The 20,323-nt window shown below is 33.8% G+C and overlaps 2 protein-coding genes across 2 annotated transcripts; one reads left to right on the top strand and one right to left on the bottom strand.

Annotated features, from left to right (window-relative positions):
- The first annotated feature begins 2,263 nt into the window (after positions 1 to 2,263).
- LOC125838818 (protein ALTERED PHOSPHATE STARVATION RESPONSE 1) lies at positions 2,264 to 10,427 on the top strand. The gene is made up of 4 exons (XM_049517847.1): positions 2,264 to 3,427; positions 3,779 to 3,954; positions 4,713 to 4,936; positions 9,463 to 10,427. The coding sequence occupies exons 1-4, from the start codon at positions 2,452 to 2,454 to the stop codon at positions 10,271 to 10,273; spliced, it is 2,187 nt and encodes a 728-aa protein (XP_049373804.1). The 5' UTR covers positions 2,264 to 2,451; the 3' UTR covers positions 10,274 to 10,427.
- Positions 10,428 to 11,726: 1,299 nt separating this feature from the next.
- Positions 11,727 to 14,168, bottom strand: LOC125838823 (two-on-two hemoglobin-3-like). Its single transcript, XM_049517851.1, has 4 exons — positions 13,953 to 14,168; positions 13,167 to 13,297; positions 12,208 to 12,352; positions 11,727 to 12,124 (listed from the first exon to the last, which is right to left on the bottom strand). Exons 1-4 carry the CDS (start codon positions 14,087 to 14,089, stop codon positions 12,037 to 12,039), a joined length of 501 nt encoding a protein of 166 aa, XP_049373808.1. The 5' UTR covers positions 14,090 to 14,168; the 3' UTR covers positions 11,727 to 12,036.
- Positions 14,169 to 20,323: the final 6,155 nt, after the last annotated feature.

Genomic DNA, 20,323 nt, shown 5'->3' with positions numbered 1-20,323 from the left:
CTTTTAAAATCGACTGAATCAATTGAATTGAGTTGTACCGAATCAGGTACTTTGAGTTAAATACTTAAAGGCAAGTTCTTCTGAACAAGAAATAAATTCTTAAAATTATCAATGTAGCTTTATTTTAAATATAAATCAAATATTTTATACCCCTCTAAAAAAACAATACCGTCAATGAAACACCTAAACTGTGGTGGGGTGGGGGTCTCATTACCCCTCTAGATTTATTTTTTTCTTGAATTATTTATTCCCTTAACTAATTGCCTAGTAAAGCAAACAAATTTAAACATAACATGTCAAAAAAGAAGGGTCTTAATATCTTATTTTAATAGCAAGCTATGCATTTTGTGTGTGCTCGGAGGATAGAAAGCAGATTGTCGGCAAGCGTGACGAGGGCGAGGTTGAAACGAGGAAAGACTTAAGTTGGATTCTTAGTTTAAATCTCGCCCTCGTCATGCTTTAAATAAATATTTAATATTTTTGTATATGTCGCTTTCCTAATAAAAAAAATATCACGTCTTTTTTATGATGTTACAAGATTATTTGGATATGATTCTCTTAAACATTACTATTCACAAATATATTACCAAAAACAAAATATTTGTAATTGTATAATTATTAATTGATATATCGTTAAACTCGATGCTTATCGATAATTAATTAAAATATTTTGATATCTTTTCCTACATAGCAGTCAAAAAAGTTGCTAGAATCTACTACTACAATTAGGTTAACGATTTTGACTTCCTAATTTTTTTTTGAATCATTTAGTCAATTGGTAGCCTAGGTTTAATTTTCTATATTCATCCAACATTATTATCAACCTTTTTCTTCACCATCAACAACAACTATATAAAAAATACTTGTTTTTTAAAAATAAAATAAAATATAAAAGTTCTCTGACAAGTTCATTTAACCTGCTATTTTTATATATTTAGGATTGTATGTTTTTGTTTTAAATTAGTAGTATTTACTGTATTCTAATATTGGTTCTTTAACGTGCTAAAATAAACATTTATTATTATAGTAAAAAAATGGACTTTATAATCATTTATGTGATGAAATTAGAGCTTGATAAAAGGATTAGTTTAGATTTAATAAGCGGAAGCATCAACTTAATCAAAAATAGGATCACAATAGAGTTTTCAATCATGATTTGGTAACATATCAAAGTCAATGTCACTGATGCATTTTGGATTGGTGATATATCAGTATACCAAGAATAATTCTACATGATCGGGTGATTATTGACATCGCTTTCACAAGACCTCCTCTTCCCGATCCCAATTCTTTGCTCAATCAGTGAACAATAATAATTTTTTATTTGATATTATTCAGCCTTGAGCCTAACGAATAATACCAAATGTCGGACTGATAGTAATACTTAAATATTATTAAGAGTAACTCTTTTCATAAACTTTTTATACTTACTATACTTGGTAAATATTTGGATTATGGAAAGTAAAATACTACCCACCATGGAAACTTCACTATAAAGAAACTTTATAAAATGGCGTTATTGTACCTCTTTTTGAATTATGAAAAGTAACATTTTCAAAAAGCTAGCTTTCCCCCATTTATAAAAGCTCAATCATGTACTATAAAGATAACATTCCTAATTATGGAGCACAAGCAAAAGTTTTTTGGACAATCTATGACAATATTTATAGTAATATTTTTAATGTAATATTTTAAAAAAAATAAATGAGCATATATGTCGTATGCAATAAATGCTACCAAAACTTCACATATTAAAATATATTTTTTTAATAAAAGAACTAAACTAAAATAAGTGCTAATTATACTTATTAAAATTAATCAATTGCTTATATCATAAATAACTTTATGCGTGATATTCAATTTAAGGAATTTTTTTTTGATGGGAGAGTTACCTAGCCAAGATTTGATATTTTGGATCAAATTTTAAAAATCTGTCTTGAAAATATTTTTCAAATTCTAATCATAGAAATTTCATCACTCACAAAAAGCAATTATTTTTACTCATAAAATCTTGTTTAAAGATATTTTTAAGTTCGTAAAATCATAATTTCAAAATCTATGCTCAGACGGAAACTGAAACAGAGTGAAAATAAATAAATTCATGTGCCTAGGAGATTATTATTATAGAGTATAGAAATAAACATAGTTGGTAACTAAGTAAGGTTAGATATTAACGACGTCGTTAAGCACCTCGATAAATGTGACCGTTAATCCCAGGTGTATTCAAAATAGAAATACCCCATACAGCGGCGCGTGCTTGTCACCTTCCTCTTTCTTCTTTGTACTGTTACAGTACTCTTCTCTCCTCTGCTTCAAATTTTGTCCGTTTCACTTTTTCTCTCTCTAAATCTCCATTTTCATCTCTCGATAAATCTGAACCCCATTTCCTCAAAATTACACCCATTTTGCCATTTCAATTTCAAGCCCTAGAAGAGCTAAAACAGTGGAGAAATGGGTTGTGCTCAATCAAGAATAGATAACGAAGAGTCAGTTTCAAGATGCAAAGATCGGAGAAACTTCATGAAAGAAGCAGTTAACTATAGAAACTTCTTTGCTGCTGCACATTCAGCTTATTCCATTGCTTTGAAAAACACTGGTGCTGCTTTGAGTGATTATGCTCAAGGTGAAACCCCACCTGAGCTGCCGCCGCCGGCTGTTAGTGAGCCGCCGCCACCACCACCACCGCTGTCGAATATGGAAGCTAGCCCACTCCCACCACCCCCTCCTCCCCCACCAGCTTTCTCACCTATAACCCCACTTCAACGCTCTTTTACTATGCCTGAACTGTCGAAACCCAGAGGTAGGAAAATGAAAGGCATTGGTATTGATGAGCATGATGAGGAAATTGAGGAGGAGGAGGAGGAGGAGGAAGAGGAAGGTGAAGGTGATGGTTTGAAACTGAGAGAAAAGCGAAATGGACTGGGGTACGAGAGGCCTATGAAGGAGCCATTGCCACCCCGGCCGCCGGGTCCAGGGGAGTCGTGGGATTATTTCTTTGAGAATGTGAACACGGGACATTCATTAGAAGGAGTGGAGGAAGAAGAAGAAGAGGATGAGGAGGGGTTGAACGAAGATAATATCGAAATTCAAAACAAAAGATTTGATAATGTGGGTAGAAATGAGTATAGAGATGATCAGTTCAAGACACCAGAGAAGAAGGGGAAAGTGGAGAGTGAGGTTGAAGAGACCCCAATGGTGGATGAATCAGACAGAGTCTTTAAGCATTCAAACACTGCGCCTTCTGAGATGAGAGGTGGAGTAGTAGTGGGAGGTGGGAATGTTGTGTATGGTAACAATGCTGATTTCTTTAAAGTTTTAGGCGAGATTGATGATCACTTCCTTAAAGCTTCCGAGAATGCACAAGAGGTTTCGAAGATGCTTGAGGCTACTCGATTGCATTACCACTCAAACTTCGCTGATAATCGAGGTAATTTGATGTTTAGTCATGCTTTAAGATGATAGAGAATGGATAGATACCCTTATTGTTTTGTCTTTCAGATGTTTTTTGCTACTCAAAGAGAATGGGGATATGGTAAATTCACTCATATCAGTAACAGTTTGAACACAGCTGGGTACAGGGAGTTAGGCTTTTCCAATCTATTGTTTGACTGACTAACTTGTTTATTCACAGTAGATCTACTTGTCTTATGGGAAACAACAAGGAGCCTGTTTTGATACAGTTAATTTTTATGATCCAAGCATTTAGCAGCACAAAACTGAAGCAACAATGCTGTTTAATCTTATTGGATGTTGATAGTGAATAGTTCTTTTTCCGCAGGACATATTGACCATGCAGCTAGGGTAATGCGAGTCATTACGTGGAACAAATCATTTAAGGGTGTACCGAATGGTGATGGTAGTAAGGATGATTATGACATTGACGAATATGAGACTCATGCCACTGTTTTGGACAAATTGCTGGCTTGGGAGAAGAAACTTTATGATGAAATGAAGGTGTTTACTGCTTCTTGTTCCTGTACTTTCTCTTTGCTAAAATCTTGGATTTTATGTTTGATTTATGATTCATGTTGAGATATGGGCTATAGGAAGCATGGTCACCCGATCCTCTGTTGCATATCAGATCCTACTCGTGCTAACCTTGGAGAATAGCCCCTATTATCTCCCCCACCCTTTGGGTAATTTCAGACATCAATGCGCGTCAACTTCGACATGCTTTTCCATTAAGGGAACTTCTTAAATAGAAATTGAAAGAGAATTACTAGAAAGTATGTAGCAAATGAAACGTGTGAATTAGATCCCGCTCGGAGTATATCTGGTAGAAAATTCAACCCCTGCTATCTCCATCTAGTTAAAGATGCTGGAAGAGGAGGTGGCTGGTGCGTTCACCCAGTCTCTTTAAGTTGTGGCAAACTCAAAAAACTTGATATCTATGCAGTTTTATACATTAATTATTTGTACTTCGCGACTGCCCCCTAATTTTCCAAATCCTAGTTTGTCTAAATGTCTGTTTAAAACACCATTATCATTGTGTCATTGTCTAAGCTACTCTGGCATGCCTAGTTGCATTCTGCACCTCCAATTCCATTCTGTTCTCTCCGTAGCTTATCCTTCCTTTTGAATTGAAGTTTCTATACAGCTTTTTGGTGTCTGTCTGTCTAGTGTCATGTCATTGACCTTCATTAATGGCATATTGTTCCTATTGTCCAAAAAGCTGATGGTTTATGAAAGTGTTATTTCGTTGATTTCAATAGGCTGGTGAGCTTATAAAACATGAATATCAGAGGAAAGTTGCCTTGCTAAACAAGTTGAAGAAACGGAATGCTACCTTGGAATCACTGGAGAAGACAAAGGCTGCTGTTAGCCATTTGCATACGCGATATATAGTTGACATGCAGTCATTGGATTCGACTGTTAGTGAAGTAAACGACATTCGTGACAAGCAGCTTTACCCTAAGCTGGCTGCTCTTGTTCAAGGGTAAGTTCTCATGTTCCTAACCGTTCCTCATAATGAGGATTACATTTTAATGCATGTGTTCCTAGTGGCCATTCTTTCTGGTCCACTAGGGACATTCTCATGTGTAATCTTCCAACTACCACCGTATCTAGATTTTCTTTACCACAAATTATTGCATCTAGAAGCTGTTGCTACTATACCTGATTTAAAGGTCAGTCTTCTATGTTTTAAGTCTTTGGAAACTGCGGTTGTTTAACAGAAGTTGTGTAATATTGGGGTTGATCTTTTTCAGCATGCCAGTATTTTTTGCTATATTATGATGGGAAAGACAAATATTCTTATGTTAAAATGAAAGAAAGGCATGGAGCTAGGTGCGGATTTATATCCTGTGTGCTTACTCATCTCTTTTGGGGAGTGTCTTAGAGGTGTAAAACATCTAATTTAGAATTGTCTTTTAAGTGAAACACCGGGATGGTCACCAACCATTTGAAAAGCTTTCTTTTAAGTGAAACCTTACACTTGAGTGATAATTTAAAATGCTTTTCCTACATTTTGATGCTCGTTGTCCTATTTTATCACAATATTGGTAAATGGTTCTGATATATATTTTTTGTTGATAAAGCAAGGTATTTCATTCACAAAAGAGCATCAAGAAGATGCATAGTTACATCTTACAATGAAAGAAAAATTGACAAAAGAAAACCGATATAAAGAAAAGGTAGTTCCTTTACAGTTAGTCAATCTAAGATAAGGGAACAATAAACTCCATAAATTGTTCGGTGCTAGATACATTAGCACCTCTGCTTAATAATGGTTTTGATATTATTAAGCAGCAGTTTGCTCTGTTAGTCTTCCTCAGAGGAACAATGGTCTTACAAACTAAGCTCCGAAGACAAATTCTTATGACTAGATTTACTTGTTGTTGAGAATATAATTAAATAATAAAAAGTGTGCTCAATCTAACAACTTAAGCTTTTAGATGAGATGGTCACACACTTCAACATGGTATCAGAGCAGGACCTATAAGATGGTCACACACTTCAACAATTGTAATTTTTTTTTTATAAATTCTTACGAGTTGATGGTATGCAATAACTACTACTACTATGCCTTAATCACAAAATTAGTGAGATATTCAAAGTAAAACTTACAAAATTAGTCTTTTGAAGATCGAAGAAACTCCTGGCTGTATGAATTCTCACTGTCCAAATTGTATATTATGACAACTCTACCCATCAAAATTTGACTAAACATTTGTCAGACAGTCCTCAAGTATTTCTGGCTTTAAAATGACATCCGTGTTACCAGAACACCTCACACTAGTTTCTCCCGACCGTTTGATCCTGAAAAATAAGCAAGCATGTGATTTAATTAAGGAGTGAAGGACACTTCGACTTCAAAACATATAAGAAAGAAAAAAAGAGGCCAAGTCATTGAACTGCCCGCATCTCTTATTCTTATTTCTTGGTCCACACCAATGGTCTCGAACCTTGATGTTCCTCTCCTCTTCTGCTTGTTTGACTTGATAGTGGCATTAAACTGAGAGTTAAAATGTATACCTTCTAATATCAATTCAAGAATGGTGGGGGTGGTCTAGTGGTAAGAGCTTAGCACGTGATATATGAATTATAGGTACATGCCATGGATTTTTGAGGCCTTCTGCAGATAAAAAGACTGTAATTTAGGCAGATAACAATAACAACTATGCCTCAATCCCAAATAAGTTGAGGTCCGCTGTATGATTTGTGTGGCCCAAATAAGTTGAGGTCCGCTGTATGATTTGTGTGGCCTAGTGGTCAATGAAGTGGGTAGAGAACTATGAGTTCAAATCCCAGGTACATGTGCTTGGAACCGAGGTCTTTCTCGGGTGGACCACAAGTGGAGTTGTAATTGACTTTAGACGTTATGGAGCACGATTTTATGTAGGCATTGTAAGATATAAACACAAATGATTGGTGTTTTCGCTAATTGAATGGAATATAAATTAGAAGTAATCTTGAAGTTTCCTGCCACAAGCAATAAGTTGTATATCTATCTATCTGGACCTGTTTTAGACACGGAACATTTGGAAATATATCTTCTTTTCTGCTGTTTGTGATTGGTCCACCAATTCATTTATGAATCTCTGAAAGTTCATTATCGAAGAACAACAGTTCAATTTGTGCATTACTGTAGAACCAGTATTAGTATGTGAGAGTCCTTGATCTGCCTCATATTAGTAAAATTGATTCATTTGGTTTTGCTTTGTGCATAATTCTCCCCTAGCGTTCAGCCTAGTAAATAAGATTCTTTTTAAAGCTTATGATTCCTTCTTTCTTTTTCTTTCTTTTAGCTTAAAACCCGTGTAAATGCATTGTTATGCATATTTTTGGAAGTTTGGCAATCAAGTAGCATAGGTTTAGGTATTTACTTTTTGATATTTTAGCAGGCGGTCTTCTCCTTTTGTCCTCAATGATGAGTAATCTACATTAGCATACATATCCTTTCTAGGGCATCTGTGATGCTGTCTACTGATTTTATGAAACAGACGAATTTCCTATCATCTGTATGTTCCAAATTTTGGGTGGGTTGGTATGAAGGAAAATGTTTTCCAATTTTCTCATGTTTGGTTGGATTAAATGTTTTGAAAATGTTTTCCAAATCAACTTATTTTCCTCAAATTTAAGGAAAATGACTTTAATAAAAAAAGTAAGGAAAACATTTTCCAAAATCATTTTCAATCTCACACCTCAACTTTCCATCCTAACTTAAGTCTCGGGTATCGCTTCTCAATAATAATCCTAGATTCGACTTGTGATTCTCAATTCGAGACACGACTCTCGAACTCGATTTGAGACCCAACCCCTTAGTTTCAAATTTAGATGGGGTCAAATCTTGAGTTAGGATTAAAGGTCGAATTCCAGTTCAAGTGTCGGGGTTGGGATGGGGTTTAGAGTTGGGTATCGGGGTCGGATCTCGGGGAAGATACCGGTCCAACGAATGTTGGGGTCTTGAGTCGGTGTCGATTCTCGGGTCAAGGTTGGGGTCAAGTCTCATGTCAAGGTCAGAGTCGAGGTCGAGTCTCGGGTCGGGTGTCATAGTCAAGGTCAGGTCTCAAGTCAGGGTCGGGTCTCCACTCGTGTGTCGATGTCAGAGGTTGGGGTCGGGTGTCACAGACAGGGTCGAGTCTCAGGTCGAGGTTGAGGCCGGGGTTGGGTGTCGGGGTTAAGGTCAGGTCTCAGGTTGGGGTCAGGTGTTGATATCGGGTGTCGGATTGAGGTTGGTGTCGGGGTTTGGGTCGGGCGTCAAGTCAAAAGTTGGATCCTGAATCAGATGTTGGGTCGGGAGTTGGGGTCGGGTCGGGGTCAACTCTTGGATTGTGTGTCAAGGTTGGATTTTGATTCAAAAGTTTGATCTTGAGTCAGATGTAGGGATTGAGAGTCGAAGTCTGGTCTTAAGTTGGGGTCAAGTTCAGGTGTCGGGATCATATTCCAGTGTGAATATCGGGTCTCGAGATGGGAGTCGGGATTAGGTCTTAGGATCATGTCTCCATTTGGGTCATGGTCAAGTCATGTCCCAGTTCAAATGTCGTGTCCGGTGTCGGGAGTAGGGGTCAGGTGTTGGATCGGTTGTCAGGGTCGGGTGCCGGATCGGTAATGAGGGTTGGTTTTCAGTTCTGAAACTATTTTCCTAAAATGTATTTTCTACTCTCCAGCCAAAAATAAAAGATATTTTCTAAAAAATGTTTTTCATTCCTAAGTTGCTCGGACTTTTCACGTTTGGTGCCGCACCCGTTTCGACACGACATGGGTGTGGGTGTGGGATCTGTGTTTGATTTGCTCAACGTATTTTGAGTACTTTGACCAAAATCGATGGAGAAAGTTTGGACAATTTTAATGATTCCTATAATCAAATACAAAAGCTAAGGTGAAATTGAAGAAAATGAAATACCTTTTATATAGAAATTTCTATGCCACTCCTTTTCCTTTAATCTCCTTCCATGATTCTCCTCAAGTTCTCCACATAATATCTCATAATTTAGGTTTTATAGCTCTATTTTTTAGATATTTTAATTATTTTTAGGCGAATCCCTGCACCCGTATCCATACATGGATCCATATCCCCGAATCTTAAAAACTAGATCATGAATGATTCGACCTCTAGATCCGCACCCGTATCGAACACCCGCACCCGAGTCCGAGCAACTTAGTTTCATTCTCTAATCATTATATATTTTCTACTCATCAACCAAACATGAAAAAATAAGTTATAAACCAACTTATTTTCCAAGAAAAACATTTTCCTTCCTACCAAACACACCCTAGACACGAGCACAAGAAGTACCAATTTGTTTAAATTAGTAGTTTCTTGGTTGCTCTATATATATCCATGTATCTTTTTGTAGATATGTTTCCCGAAGGGTCACTTGGTTTTAAATGTTATTTCTTCTTCTGTGTAGCTGCTTTGCTGGGACTATGGATTTGTATAAATCCTGCCTAGTAGTACATAATATTTGGTAATGATATAAAGGGTCACGCCAAGTATCAGCTTTTGCTTTTGCTTTGCAGGATGGTTAGCATGTGGGAATTCATGTTTAGTCATCACAAGAACCAGCTGCAGTTGGCTACTGATCTCAAAGCCATTGAAATCTCCGGGTTCCCCTTGGAAACAAGCAAACACCATCATGAACGTACTATCCAGCTTGGTAATGTTATCAAGGAATGGCATGATCATTTTGACAACCTTGTGAAAAATCAAAAGCTATACATCCAAACACTCCACAGCTGGTTGAAGCTAAATCTCATACCCATTGAAAGCAGCCTAAAAGAAAAGATCTCGTCGCCTCCTCGAGCACAAAGTCCCCCAATTCAAGCCCTTCTCCACTCCTGGCAGGAACTTCTTGAGAAGCTGCCTGATGAGCTCGCCAGAAGTGCCATTGCTTCCTTTGAAGCAGTGATAAGGACCATCATTATTCATCAGGAGGAAGAGATGAAGCTGAAGGATAAGTGTGAGGAAACTAAGAAAGAGTACATACGCAAAAGGCAAGCATTTGAAGATTGGTACCAAAAGTATATGCAACGTAGAACTCCACCCGATATGACAGATACTGATAGAGCTACAGAGTCCAACCCAAAAGATCCTGTTGTGGAAAAGCAGTTGCTTGTGGACACACTGAAGAAGAGGTTGGATGAGGAGACAGAAGCTCACCAGAGGCTATGTATTCAAGTTAGGGAGAAGTCATTAGGGAGTCTCAAGATCCGGTTGCCTGAACTATTCCGAGTCATGTCGGAGTATTCTTATGCATGTCTAGAGGCTTATGGTCGATTAAGATTGATCGTACAGTCACAGCACTCAAATGGGAGTTCACAAGGGTCTTAGGCTCTCCTTTCTTTGCCCCTTTTTGATGTTGTGATATTTTGTAGTAACTAGTAAATGTGAAATGTAAGTTCTTCCTGGATAATGTTTTATGTATTGCTGATGTTTTGCCATGTATTGTATGAAAAGCGGCATCTTGATTTGTTTATCGACCTCATGAACAGCATCAAATATTTGATTGTTACTGATGTTTCTTGGAGTCTCAACATATGGAATAGTCCCATTTGAGCACTTGCAATCTTTTTGTGCATAATATTTGAAATGTAGTCATTTTGAGTTTAAGTTGTATGCAGAGTCAGTACAAAATTCTTACATAGTCAAGTCATCTTTACCTATTGAAGCAGGTAATGTGACTTATTTTTAAGTTTTAATGATGTTTACTTATAAATTTAATGTTTTGAACATTACAAATTTTACATTTTAAAGGAAAACTTGTAGATATTTTTCCTGATGGTGTTTATAAGATGATATATACTCTTTAAACTAATTTGAGATTGGTCGAATGGAAGAGGGCTGGTGTATGTATACATACATTACAAATGCGTGTTCACTTCAGCTATGCGGGTCCCACCTTGCAAAACTTGTATCTGTTCCCGAACCAGCAGTCATATTTATGAATCTCTCGGATTAATCGAGTTCTAATATGGATATGTGTACATTTGGATTAGTCGAGTTCTAATACGGATATGTGTACATTCGGATTAGCCGAGTTCTAATATGATATTTATCATACTTGATATGATGTGCGCGAATCCAAATTAGTCGGGCTCCAATATAAATTTCAGTCATATTTTATGAATCTCTTTCTGTACGGTGTGCGAATCCGAGGGGCTCCGCTGCGGATATCAAAGAGGAATACTAATGTAAATTTTCACCTAAAAGTTCTCCAACGGCTTCATTAAAGATAATTACATAGTACTGGACTGGAGGAGTTATATCATGTAAAACCATTATTAAAGTTAATTGATGTAACTATAACAACAAATCAGAGTGGCGCAGCGGAAGCGTGGTGGGCCCATAACCCACAGGTCCCAGGATCGAAACCTGGCTCTGATATTTAGAGTGGTTCCATTTCCGTTTCTTTTGATGACACAATTTTGCAAAAATTGGAATTTCAGATCAAAGACGATTTTAAAACTAATTATGTGATTTGTATTTGTATTATCTATCTAGATACATGTAAAAGATCGTTAACGAAAAAATGTATTTATCGAAAAACAATTAAATCTTAATTGTGTTAAACTTAAAACAAATGACCATTTTCCATTCACGTGGTGATATTGATGGATTTTGTGATGTGAATAAAAAATAAAGAGGCACATTCAGTATTTCAAATATCATAACGAGATTAAATTTCTTAGAAACATACAAGTGAATTTTGTGAGCTTAGAAGAAAAGTTTTGTTCAAACTTACTTCTTAACTAGCTACCAAATCTTGTATAACTAATACAAATACAAAAATTAATATATGAATAAGTTAGCCTCTTTACCAAAGACCCCCTCCAATAGTGTATTTGTTTTCACATTAAACAATTTAAATGGATGCAAGCCATTACTATAAGGTGTTCGAATGACTTGAAATTTTCACAAAAATTGCAGACTGAAGTAATTCCCCAAAGGATTTTATGATCTAATCATTATTACATATCATGTACTCACAAGGAGCGATAACATAAACAGTCAGGATTCATATAGTCAATCCCAACTGGTTTGCGATTGAGGCACAATTCTTATATCAATATAGTCAACTAAACTCATCAACTTGCTTAGTGGTGGTGGCTGCAATTCTTACATCCTGTTCCTTTGTTTTGATTCTTCAACTCAACTCCAGCTACCAAAAAGAATGCAGTGTGCCTGAAAATCAAACAAAATGTAACGTTACAAAGGCGAATCAACTATGTGCATATATAGTTCAGATGACATTAGCTTATATATACCTAAAAAAGTTGATCATTTTAGTTTTGGAATCTTCATCAATATCTGCTGCACTGTCTAATGCTTGTTGCATATGGTGTAACCATCTCTCTGCAGCCTTATGAGTTACTGGAAACGTGCGGTGGCGTCCAATCAATGCTGTATGGCCTGCACAAAGTTCAAATAAACACTACAAATGAAAGTTTCTCAAGCTATCTTGCTGACAGTTTCTTTCTCTGTTGCACAACTAATTAAAAAGCTAACTAATTTTCTTTCTTGAAATGTTCCAGACACAATAAAAGGGATCAGAACTTAGGTATCGTTTCGTTGTTGGTTAGAATTATACAGGTATTAGTTATGTAAAGATTAGTTATGCAAGATTTAGTAAAATAATACATAGATTCCCTAATAACTTATACATGTAACAGTTATGCGGGATTGTAAACTGATAACAACATGTCGTACTTGATGTGCTGAATTTTATACATAACAACTAAAATGCTACCAAACGTGGAACTAATTTAATACATGAATATAATTCACTTCCTAACCAACAACAAAACGACCCCTTAGTGTTGTTCAACAGACAGTGTGGTGCTAATAACACTAGTTCTGTTCAACATAAACCTTGAAGATACTATAAAATGGGAACCATTTGGAGAAAATGCTTCATTTCCTTTGCAAATAATCTACTAAACTTGAAGGATACCATAGCCCCAGGGGCCAGGGCTTTGGTCCAGTGATAAGAGCACAACATATGATGTGTGGATTAATTACGTGTCACCGGTTCAGATTCAGCCATCGACAAAAACCAGATATTTAACTGAATAAGGATAGAAGGGTGAGTCCATTTTCGAATCATACAGTACTAACCCTCAAAGATTTCTCGATTATAAAAGGATAAGTTTACAATTGACACTGATATATATAACCTAGAACTTGAGAAGTGTACAAACAAGGTCTTAAGAGAACTCTTCATTACCTTTCCTCTGTGAGTACAAATTAGGCCCTCCCATTCTTTGCACAAAGAACTCATACTGATTCCTAATGGCTTCTTCTTTATTTGAATTCGAGAAAATTGATCGAAACCACTCTTCCTCATCATTATACACCCTAATTTCAATTCCAAAAACAAGAGTCAAATTTCTACCCTCATCAAGGATAACAAAAAATAGATAGTAATATAATGTAGCAAATAAATTAACTCTGTTCTTTTAGAAATACAATAACTTAAAAGTCCACTCTTTCGAGCGGAGGGTCTATCAGAAGAAACAAACTCTCTATGTCCACAAAAGTTAGAAGTAGTAAGATACGCATACAACTAATTAATCTCTCTAGATTCCATTTGTGAGATACACTTTTTTTTTGGTTTCCCTCTCGGTGTTCAGTATTCACACTGGATCCCGACTAAATCCGAATTTGCACTAGGAAACCATACATTTGGGGATAATGCGCTTCCTTACTAAGATGACTACATATAAGGAGACTCAAACCCGAGATTACTCTGGTCAAGTATGAAGCAATATTTACCACTCCACTCTAACCTAAATCGTTGATGAAATAGCACAGAAATTAACATAATTAAAGAATCAAATATCTTGAACACATATAAACCTCCCTTTCCCCTCCCAAAATAAACCAATAAAACAGAAAGCTCAATTCAACAAAAGCCTCAAACTTTAATGAGTTTTCTTGAATACCAATTTGAAGAAATTGTACACACATCAAAAAACAATTACTGTAATATATTTGGGGTTTGGGGATGGACCTGTTGTAGAAATTGGTAGATAGATTGATGAAAGTTTGAAGACCAAGTTTTTCAAAGAGATTAATCTCATCAATGGCAACTGCATCCTTTGGATCAACTCCACTCCATTCTGATGCCTTTTGCTCTAAAGATACCATTTTTCTTCTATGGTGATATGGCAGTATGCTAGTGCTCCAATTTTTTCTTGGATACTAAAATTTGGAGAGTGACATTTCAACATTGTAATATTTTTTACTCTGAATTTGACGTTAATTATTAGTTTCATTTTTGAACTATTGATAGTTATTTTAAAAACACCCCCTTACTTAGCTAACTGAACTTAAATACACCCCTAAATTCTCACAAAATTTAGGATATTTTCATCACCTCTCTCAATTTTTTATTAAGTGTCATGTGTTTTTACAAGAGTGTGAGCCTATTTGTTATGTCATGTTGCATATATCGAAGTGTATCTAAGTTTAGTTAGTCAAGTAGAGGGGTGTACGAATGTCAATAGTTCGGGGATAAAACTAATAATTTGCATCGAGTTTAAGAGTATCTTCAATATTTCTCACAAAAATAAAGTTTGAGTAAAAATAGTATTTTTAAACTTATTTATAGTAAAAAATTGAGATAAGTGTTAAATACATACCTAAACTATCTTTTTTTTAGTTTCATACTTAAACTATCACTTATTAATTTGAGAAACATACCTCAGTGGTGTGTAATACACTCTCTCCTTTATTTGAAAAAACATTGACACATGACATTCCACATGAATAAAATATTCCACCTTGACAAAAATTAAATAATAAATTATTAATATTAATCAAAATTAAAGATTAAAGTATTACTATCCCCAAAAAAATATTTTTTTAAAATATAAAATTTAAATTATTTTTCTTACCCCACTTCACCACCTCCCCCCCCCCCCCCCCCGAATAATCCCTTCTTTTATAATATATTTTTAAAAATTCATACTTGACACTCCCCCCACCCCCCCCCAAAAAAAAAAAAAAACCACACACTCATTTCTCAAAAAAAAATTGATATTATTTTATTTTAAAAAAATAAAAATTCTACCCCATCCTATTTAACCCTCCGCTCATTAGTTATTTATTTATTTATACATTTTTCTCGTTTTGTGTTAGATATGTACATATATTTGTAGGAATTTTTTTCATATCGAATATAACATAAATAAAAAATTTATTTTAAAAAAAGTCTTGCAGCGGCAAGTAAAACATATTTTCGATATGTATATATCTAACACAAAACGAGAAAAAAATTGGAAGAGGAGGGTTAGAGAAAGGAAATTTAAACCAAAAGGGGGGGGGGTACGGTGAAAGGAAGTGATGGAGTGGAGTAAGAAAAATATTTTACATTTTATTTTATAAAAAAATTATTTTTTTGGGATAATAATTTTTTAATCTTTAATTTTAAGTAATACTTAATTTATTTAATTTTTGCCAAGATGAAATGTTTTGTCCATGTGGAGTATGATGTTACAATCTTTTTAAGTAAAACAGAGAGTGTATTACACACACCATAATGAAAGTGTTATAAAAGAGAGAGGTGTGTTTCTCAAACTTATAAGTGATAGTTTAGGTATGAAACTCACACTCTAAATTGTTTAAGTATGAAACTAAAAAAAGAAGTATAATTTAGGTGTGTTTTTGACACTTACCTCTAAAAATGTTTAAAACACAACTAAAAGTTTTAGGCATAAGTACTCATTACCCCCCTGAACTTGAAGCTTTTTATACGGTGTACACCTAAACTAAATTTCGTTTTAATTACCCCCTCGAACTTGTTTATTCCTCCGTCGTGTACACCTTTATTGTCCACCTGCTCCTATTGTGACTACACGCGTGCGACAACTGGCAAAAGTGGTGACGTGGATTTCCACCTGGATAAATAATAGCCACCTAGATAAATTAATATGGCAAAAATAAATATCAAACCTTCTCACCTTCTCACCTAGGCTTCTCACCTAAACTTTCGGACTAAACTTCTCACTAAAACTTCCGGACTAAACTCGAAAATCTTCAAGAAATTAATATTTAGTACCGGAGAACTCAAATTAAATGCCAGCACAAGACTTTTATTGTTGGGAATAATATTTATTCATTGGATAGTTCTTCTTAAATTTATTTATTGTTTAAAAGTTATTTTTGGATTTGGATTTTTCTAGACGTGAAGTTAGTCGATTAAATTTCAAATTTGTTTGAAATTCTTACCAAGTAAGTGTTAATCTTTGTTTATTTTATTTTTCATTTACATTTTGCCCTATTTTTCGTTTAAAATATGCCAAATATTAAAGAAAAATGAAGATTTTACGTTTTTTTTACCGCTGTAGCGTTATGATGTGGCAAAAAATCACTTCCTCACGCGCTTAGCAGAGTGTGTTGTCAATTTCTACGCCAAGTGGACAACAAAGGTGTACGCGAGGGAGGAATAAACAAGTTCGGGGGAGTAATTAAAACAAAATTTAGTTTAGGTGTACACCGTATAAAAAGCTTCAAGTTCATGGGGTAATGAATACTTTTGCCAAAGTTTTAGTAAAACTAGTAAAGGAAAAATCAATTTTCTTTTTTATAGTACGTTCAGGCAGCGATGATAGTGCTGGGGTAGTGTGCATGTGATGTGTACATGGGTGTGGACCTTGAAAATGCAACAATATACTATCTACTAATCTTCTATTCTAATACGTATCTAGAGTTATGTCTTTGATAACCTAAAGTTGAATCATATCATGTTTTATCACCTTTCCTCAATACTTCTTCTTTGACCATCTCTATCCCTCCTTTTATCCTGTATAACTAACCTCTCGCATCTCCTCACTTATTCATCCGAGCATATCTCCTCTTTACATGAATGTTTAATAAATACACATTTGTTAATACTAAACATCTAATAGGAAAAAGGGTTTGTTAAGTTGTTAAAACGAAAGAATTGAAGTATTATATTACTGGCCAATTGAAAAAATAGTAGTTGTTTGATTAATTTATTATAATTGGAGTTGATGGTATGACATGTGAAGGAATAGAAAGAAGATAATATAAGTTGTTGTTGAGTTATTTTCTCATTTGTTTGAGGACAAATCAGAGGCGGAGCTATAGCCATCCATGACATGATTATAATGGAGAGTTCAGAGTCAAAAGGACAAAAAAAATTGTCAAAAATTTCAAAACGGCACATCAAATTTTTTTAAAACCAAAAGGGCAAAAGCGATCCTGACGAAGCGATTTCCCTCTGACACAATGACAAAAAATCGCTGCCCTAGCAGCAATTTTGTCTAAAATCTTTTTTTCTTTTTTTTTAATTAAAAATCGCTGCTTTTAAGTCAAAAAATTTTTTCCTTACGCATCGCTGTAGGGGCAGCGTTTTTCATGCCTAGTGCTATTATTTTCATGCCTATTGTTAATTATTAATAATATAAAAATGATAAACAAGACGGACAATATACTCAATAAAATTGTTGAAGCATGAGGAACATTGAATTATATATCATAAAATATAAATAATAATAAAAGAATATAAAATTAATTATTTTTTTTAATTCTTAACCAAAATCGCTGCTATTTTTTTTTATTTTTTTTAATGTACAACAACTTTTGTCAGAAGAAAATCGCTCTTGACGGAGCGATTTTGCCCTTTTGGTTAATTTTTTTTTTGATGTGTCATTTTAGTTTTTTGAAAGAAAAAAATTGCCCTTTTGGCTCCGGACTCACATAATGGACACCCTTCATTAGAAAATTACACTATATATATGTTAAATTATGTATTTAAAAAATATATATTTAAAAGTGGGTACTCTTAATAAAAGCTACTCCCTCCGTCCCTATTTACTTGTCCATATTTCCTTTTTTAGTTGTCCCTATTTAGTTGTCCATTTTGACAAATCAAGAAAGGACAACAAATTTTTTCCTATTATACCCTTATTTACACTTCTTGAAAATTGTAAAAGTGTATGTTGTTTCCCTCCAATTTATTTCACTTGAATTCAAATAAGTGGTTGTAATTTTGAAGTGAAAAGTTGTCATAAGGGTAAAATTGTAACTTCACTGTGCTAATCATTGTTGCCTTAATCTGTGTGCCATTTCTAAAGTGGACAACTAAAAAGGGACGGAAGGAGTATGTCTTTAGCGTAGTGATAATAAATGTCAATTTGAATGGACAAGTTTTGATTTGAACCTCAAATAACACAATTTTTTTTAATAGACTCTTGATAAAATTTTTGACCCCGTCACTAAAACAATCGGCTAAGATGTGGTGTCGCGGGTATCTTTTCTTTTTTGGTATCTACCTTTTGGCTATACTTATATTCCTTATCTTAATGATGTTGTAGTTTGGCTTTGGAACTTTATATTTCAACTATTTTTGAGTTGATTCATGAAAACAATGCAACTCCCATAATTATTATTTTTTGACTATTTTCAAGATAAAGCTAAACTTACTAAAAAAATATTTTTGAGAATAATACAAAATAAATTTTATTTTTGAGGAAAAAAAAGTATTCATCTTTAAAACTAAGAAATTTTGAGACCGAAACTCACTTCAATGTTAAATCATGACAATAAGTGCTACTAATCATGGCACTAATCATGGCATAACTTATTTTATAGCATCCTTTAAATCTTGCTTCATCAAAGTTAAAATTAGTTTTTTTGAATATTTTTGTAGCGAAATATTGTTGTAGATTATATATAATATAACATAACATGAATATTCGATTTCTAAGAAAAAAACTTAATTGTTATGGTTTAATGTAATTATAAAAAATGATTGTTATAGTATTGAGGTCTCACTGTACATAGCTTAAATGTAACTCCTTAAAGAAAAAAAAAAAAGCGAGTCTTGTGTGAAAAAAGTTACCATTATTGAAGTTTTAAGTATCGAATTACTATCCACATACTAAACATATGATATTTAAATTATTTTTTCTCTAGCCAATTTGGATTAGAATGATGTGTATATATAATAAAATGACAAAGCTAACAACTCTTTTTAAGGTAAAGAAATAGAATGACCCAACAATGGTTTATGGCAGAAAGTTTGTTTCAATGGAAATAATATCAAATACTATCTGCTTTATCATTAAAATGTAGTGCAGTGAATGAGAATTTTTCTCTTTTAACTAAAGATTTTGAGTTCGAATTCTAAATATGAAATTCTTTTTAATAGAAAACACTTCTCATGAATAAAACGACTCTACATAGCGTGAATCTAAATTAATTAAATTTAAATATATTATCAGACACCAAATAAAAAAATACTATCCACTTTATTAACCAAAAATACATAGTCACATGAAACCCTTATCTTCATCATCCTACTTTTGTGATACAAACTAAAATATAAAATCAAAGGTCACTTTTTCCTTATGATTCTTTTTGTCTAAGATACAAGGCTCATGTGGTAATCATTTTCCTAGTTATATAAAATTATTATTATTATCATAAAAAGACATCTTACCTAACAAATAGTTTGAAAATACCTAGGTGGACTACCAACAAGACTAATATCTGTACATCTTATTCATAGGATATGATGGAAACTGAAATTATTTTAAAATTTAATTTTTTAAGTATTTTTTTTATAAAATAAAAGTGAAGTCATTTATTATCCTTTTTTTTCTTCAAATTTACATATTGTTTTAGTTAGTGGAGTATTAATTAAATGAAACATTGAGCGAGAAGTAATTTTATTATTAAAGTTGTTAAAGTTCTTTCTTAAGAAATGTATAACAATCTTAAAACGTAGGCGGACATATCTTGTTCACTACAAGAAACAAAGGTTTTTCCCATTAAATATCAATGAGAATTTATGTTATAGGATGTGATTTAATTTTTTCATTCATTTCCCACCAAATCAGTTAACTGAACAATACATGAAGGAAACAACTTCCTACTGAAATTGTGGGAAACTTCTTAGTTCTTCCATATGAAACAATTTTTTTTCACATTGATTCAGTCAAATAATATGTGGAGATAATCACTGAACATTTTTTTAAGTAGGAATTTCAGTGAGAAAATAATTAATTTTTAGTAGTGGTTTAAATATGTATATAAATATAAAATATTCTGTGTAAACATGAAAAATAATATATATCACTTACTATTATTATAACAATTTATTCATTTGTTTTAGTTGTTCAAATATTCACATCACTTGCAAAAAACTTATATGTGGCCACTGCCTTAAAACACAAAAAATATTGCCGGGAGAAGTTGCTGTAAAAGTGAAAAGCAATGTCACTCTTTTTCTTTTTTCCAACATTACTTTTACTTTTGATTTTTTGCTTTTACATTTCAGAATATAATATCCTCTTTTTCATTTTATTTAAAAATAATAATAAATAAAGTACATATTTTCTCACAATATCCATA

Source organism: Solanum verrucosum, unplaced genomic scaffold (genome assembly GCF_900185275.1).
Source record: "Solanum verrucosum unplaced genomic scaffold, falcon-dt-bn FXZP01000182.1, whole genome shotgun sequence".
In the NCBI taxonomy this organism is placed as follows: Eukaryota; Viridiplantae; Streptophyta; class Magnoliopsida; order Solanales; family Solanaceae; genus Solanum; species Solanum verrucosum.
This window is presented reverse-complemented; position numbering and strand designations above follow the sequence as displayed.